At 41.7% G+C, this 5722-nt stretch overlaps 1 protein-coding gene across 6 annotated transcripts in view; it reads right to left on the bottom strand.

The window, feature by feature from the left end:
• Nucleotides 1-5722, bottom strand: part of LOC103376762 (G patch domain-containing protein 2-like) — a 65514-nt gene that overhangs the window by 37080 nt on the left and 22712 nt on the right. For 2 of the 6 annotated variants that reach the window (XM_017039122.2, XM_008307273.3), the window contains exon 10: nt 2632-2859. The exons of 3 other annotated variants lie outside the window; for them this stretch is intronic. In XM_017039122.2, coding sequence (XP_016894611.1) covers nt 2726-2859 — 134 coding nt within the window. In that variant the 3' untranslated portion in view covers nt 2632-2725. Of the gene's footprint in view, nt 1-2631; nt 2860-4621; nt 5557-5722 lie in introns of those variants that run through there. One more of the 6 variants, XM_025054856.1, reaches the window with a different exon arrangement.

Raw genomic sequence — 5722 nt, 5'->3', positions numbered from 1 at the left:
GCACACACAGCATTTATAAATGTCATGGGCGGCCAACATGGTCGTATAAAAGCTTCTCAGACGGATTATTGCAGACATATAACTCACCTTAATTGGCAAACCTCATTCCACTAACTGGGAATATTCACCTAAATAAGGCTCTAAAATGTCTGACGTGGTGCTGCTAATTATGCAGCTCATTTCAGTAAAAATTTAAATGTGTCCTCGTCCCTTCCAGCAGGTTGTAAATGTTGAAGTTTCAAAATCCAGGTGAAGTTTTGAAGCAGAGTTCCCAGCAGAACACGCAGGGAGTTTTGGGGCAATATTTGTAAAAAAAAACAAAAAAACAAACATGTGAACGTGACATCATACACGTCATCTAAAGGGGGATAAACGCAAGAGCTCAGATGCTCTGCTTCATAAGAGGCAAAATGAAAATAAAATCTAATGAAGGCGAGAAAAATGTTTGTAGCTTTTGTAGAGTTTCACAACACTGAGGCTGTTACAGTGTTACACCTCTGACTGACCACATGAGGTATAAATAAGCTCATCATCGGCATAACGTTCTTTTTTGCCATCAAATCAAACTAACAGATTTTTTTAAACCACACGATCCACTCATGTGACTCCAATAATTGACTCTTTTTCTATCAGAGAATGTTTTTCAATTTGCTTTTCAGACTCCTGGCCTATCAGCCCTGCGAAAAACAAAAGGACAAATAAGAGGATATTTTGTGAGGCTCTGACATTGTTTCCACCATGTGTATCATTTAAGGCAGTAATTTATAATTTATTTGATCTATATCATGAAATAGTTAATCTCCCCCAAGGCCGACACTGAGTTGATCATGTTTTTTGGGGTCGGGGCGTTTGCCTAAAGGTCAACATCTTTAGGTTGTGTTAGTGCCAACCACTAAGTCAAAGGACAACAAAGTGGAAATATATATATATATATATATATATATATATTCTACCAGTCGCTCCTCGTGACCTTTCATTTATCTGGATAAATATTTTTATTTATTTACGCTGGAAATTCATACGTTTTCTACCTTTAAAGTCTGCGACAGTTAAAGGAAAGTGTGTTTCTTGGCTTTGTTGCAGAAATGCATTTTTCCAAAAATACTTGCTTGTTTACCAGCTTGTCCAGAACTGTTGTTGTTTGATCTTACTGTATGCTGCCATTGATCTTTTAATGCATCTAATGCCAAGGGAGCGGGGGGGAAATGTATACCCCAAGGGTAGGTGAAAATAGCAAGTACGACTCTCCTCTGCTGTCTCCCAGAGATCGCCCAGCGCCTCTCTGCTTACTCTCCTCTACTGAAGGTAATGAATTCAACGCTGCTTTCAAAAAAAAAAAAAGAAAAAAAAAAAAAAACTGGGCCGTTCTAACAGACTTTGCTACTCGCTTGAACTTAAATACGTTGGGGGAAATTTGAATATTGAACGTAAGCGGGAGAGAACAGAGGGCGGCCTCCGAGGACCGCGACTACTCTCCCTCTGTGTTGTGCTAATGAGCACCTTTGTACAAACTGTAGCTTTTTTAAATCCATGCTAATAGGAGGCCTGTACTTTGTGTGGCTCTCCGCCGGTGGTCGCCTCTCTGAACCTGGCAGCAGCGTGTGGCGGCCAAACATTGTGATGCTCTCCTGTCTCACAGGTAGCCACCGCGCCACTGCACCGCCACCGCCGACACAACGTGGAGCAAACTCCGCCGCCCGCCACGACAAAAATACTTGCTTGTTTACCAGCTTGTCCAGAACTGTTGTTGTTTGATCTTACTGTATGCTGCCATTGATCTTTTAATGCATCTAATGCCAAGGGAGCGGGGGGGAAATGTATACCCCAAGGGTAGGTGAAAATAGCAAGTACGACTCTCCTCTGCTGTCTCCCAGAGATCGCCCAGCGCCTCTCTGCTTACTCTCCTCTACTGAAGGTAATGAATTCAACGCTGCTTTCAACAAAAAAAAAAGAAAAAAAAAAAAAACTGGGCCGTTCTAACAGACTTTGCTACTCGCTTGAACTTAAATACGTTGGGGGAAATTTGAATATTGAACGTAAGCGGGAGAGAACAGAGGGCGGCCTCCGAGGACCGCGACTACTCTCCCTCTGTGTTGTGCTAATGAGCACCTTTGTACAAACTGTAGCTTTTTTAAATCCATGCTAATAGGAGGCCTGTACTTTGTGTGGCTCTCCGCCGGTGGTCGCCTCTCTGAACCTGGCAGCAGCGTGTGGCGGCCAAACATTGTGATGCTCTCCTGTCTCACAGGTAGCCACTGCGCCGCTGCACCACCACCGCCGACACAAAGTGGAGCAAACTCCGCCGCCAGCCACGACAGGCCTCACCTGACCGCTCTCCCTGTGTTTCCCTGCTGCGAAACGTGGAAATCTCCAGAGAGGACGTAATTGCTGGATTATGTGGAGGCAGGTGGCCCGCGGGCCGCATGTGGGAAGATGGAGGCGGAGGCCGGGCCTCGAGTCAAGCTAGGATCCTCTTGAAGCTGCGGTCGTCGTCTGACTGGATGATGGAGTGCTTAACAAGGCTTGATTGCATTTACATTTGTCTCGACATGCTGATTGGTAGACTGATGACGTGCTTTGTACCTTCTGGTCGTTATGTCAGTAGCGGGAGGGTTGGAACTCTTTTTTTTTTTTTTTTTTTTTACTCGTAGGCACAAAACACTTTTTAAATTGTCGCTGTACTTTTGTGCGCTTGTGTTCAGTGACGCAGTTCTTCATGGTTCCCCTAGAAGAAGGACTCAGTTTGTGCTGAAGAGTGTGAACCAGACGCTCTCGCCGTCGCAACAACGTCTGGAGCTGAGGCGTTACCGGCCGACTGTGGTCCTTCTCTCTGGTGATCTCTGGGAAACGAGCTGGTGGCTGTAGAGAAGAGAAAATGTTGTTGAGAAATAAATAAATAAATATATATTTACATATACAGTATATATATATTGAGTCACTTGTTTGTCCCACAAATTCACTGTGTTCTCTGTTACAATGCACACAGGCTGCCACAGGTGGCGCCAATAAGTAGAGAAGAAAAAACGTTGAGAAAAAAACACATTAAGATGCTTAAGAAAAAAAAACTCGAATTATTTCTTAAATCCCAAATCTAATCTCGGTTTATACTGTGAGCTGTATTTATTTAATTTGAATATATATGTATATATATACACATATATGTAGCTATATGTGTATATACACACATATATACATATAAAACATATATATATTTTGAGATATATATTGAGTCACTTGTTGGTCCCACAAATTCACTGTGTGAGTCCTTGCAATGCACACAGGCTACCACAGGTGGCGCCATCAAGTATGTGGTTCTTCTGGGGCTTGAACCCAAGACCTTCTGTGTGTATAAAAGTGCTACATTATGGAACCACCGTAAAAAAGCACTTAGTGAGTTGTTACATAATAAAGGATTAGGATTTTCTTGGTAATAATTTCATCATCTACGAATATCAGAGAAGAAGAAAAAAAAAACATTCAGTAAATGATACTTTTTTCCCCACCGTGTTAATAAAGCCACTCTACGTACGATGGTTGAAACTTTTCTGATAGATTAAATATTAATGAGGTTTTGGCCAAGTGAGCCAAATCCAATTTAGCTCCATATAACTTGTGGACATGGTCATTAAAGGGCCAATCTGTGCTGCTCTTGCGGCTCAAGTCCCTCTCTCACAGTTCTATGCGGTTTTAAACTCCATTCATCACACGCCGCCGTCTCACTCAACTCCTTCCGTGTCAGAGTTCCTCTTCTCCCCTCGCTCTCACTCACCTTAAAAGATCTTCGTCTCTACAATACCTTAACAAAGGAGCAGGGCCGATCGGACCAGGCCCGGTGGAAGACTTAACCTCAAACAACTGCACTCCCTAAAATGCTTTTTTTCCTGCTTTGATTAACTTGTGCTGATAAATAAATCTACCCTTATCTTTCCCCTCCCCCCCCCCTCCCCCCTCCCACCCCCTCTCACCATCANNNNTTGCAAGGCAGTCCCAGGCCCGGAGCAGAGGACAAGGAAACTAGAAGTGACATTGTGGCTGTGGGCTGTCTCACAGGATTAAGCATTACAGCGTTCACTGGCATGTGCTTTTGCTCCTTTCCATTATATCTGCTTGTGCCTCTTTCCAGATGACTTCTTCCCCAAACTGATCCAGCGGGCAAGATAATTGATTAATATTTCTGGAGGGAAGGATGACTAACGGTTGCTCAGGTTGAACCCAAACACTCCGGTTAAACACAACGGCCAACAATGGGTTTTTCATTTTGTCAAAAAGAAATGACTGGGAAGGTTTTTTTGTGTGTCAACATGCAGAGGTCAAACTTCCACTCGTTACAACAGTGGAAATGCCAAAATTTTGCGATTGAGAAAACAGACATTTCGGCAAAAAAAAAATTAACCTTTCAATTTCAAAATCTAAAGACCATATAAGAAAGCTATGAAGCTACAGAAAATACATCTGAGGAAAGTCTTGATTACAGAGGCATCGTCTGTAAACATGTCTTTAATCCTCGCGTTATTTACCATCCATTTTCCTTTAAACAGGACTGGTAGTTACCACGTTGACATTGGTTTCTGTTGAAGGAGCGGTGACTGGAATAATCTGACAAAAACAATATTTAAGGATTCTACACCATGTAACCCGGTGGTTCTTAAAGTAAGGGGCGCAGCAAACAGGAGGACATTTCCGAGGCTCAGGTGGTGATGGCACAACTGCACTTTTATTTTCTCTTTTTGAATGTTTGTGTTATTTAATGTTATTGATTTTGATTCATTATAAAACAGGACGTTACTTGGTGTTAGTTCAATAAATTTGAAATGTCATTTGTCGAGATTTTTGTTGGGACGATGAAAGCAGGTGGGGCTTGAAAATCACACTGCTGAAACCTAAGGTTAAGAACACAAAGCCTATTCATTTTTTCATGTACTGACCATGTTAACAAGTTTAATTCTAATGTTCCATCTGGTCAAATGTAGTTAAATTTATACAGAAATTCTAGAGACAAAGCAACTTATGCTCAAAACCAGAAGATAAAAATACAGTTTTCAAAACGTTGGGGTTTTTAAGATCCACAAATACTGTCAGATAACTATGAAATTAATTACATTTTTTTTTTAAATGCTAAGCTTAAGGAGCAACTGCTCTTGAGTGTCAGGGGGCAGTAATGAGTTTGACTTCAACAAACATAAACCTCAGATCACTATCAGTCCGTACAAGTAGGTTGTTTTTTTTTTAAACTAATTAAATTAGTGTTCATGTTTCATCGCACTTGTAATTATATTTTGTGCGTGTTAAGAGGATAAAGGTTTCACAGCCTGTCCCTTCAGTACAGGGTTTGTTACAGTTGGGTTGCCTTGACAAACAACTGGGCCGACGGTAAAAGTAGGACAAGACCATTTATGTCGGCCCAAATGTTCTGTTTTACTGACAGTATGAGGTGATCTTGAGCAACAACAATATGTGTTGAAAATCACAGAGTGCCCCTTTAATAGAGTTCTCTCTTTGGTGCAAATCCTACGATGTGATTACGGTGGTAGGCTGAGATAATCCTCATAATCGGTACTGAGAAAAAAAGAAAGGAAAAAAAAAAGGACACTGTAATTCCATGGACATTAGTGTCCCCTACTGACTGTGGGTTATACTGTAGGTAAATAATCACATTATTACTGCGGCGTGGCATTACAGCTCGGTTAATTCAGACTTTATTATCCTTGTACATTGGTACGTG

The sequence above is a fragment of the Cynoglossus semilaevis genome, chromosome 1, assembly GCF_000523025.1.
Source record: "Cynoglossus semilaevis isolate Cse_v1.0 chromosome 1, Cse_v1.0, whole genome shotgun sequence".
NCBI lineage: Eukaryota > Metazoa > Chordata > Actinopteri > Pleuronectiformes > Cynoglossidae > Cynoglossus > Cynoglossus semilaevis.
This window is presented reverse-complemented; position numbering and strand designations above follow the sequence as displayed.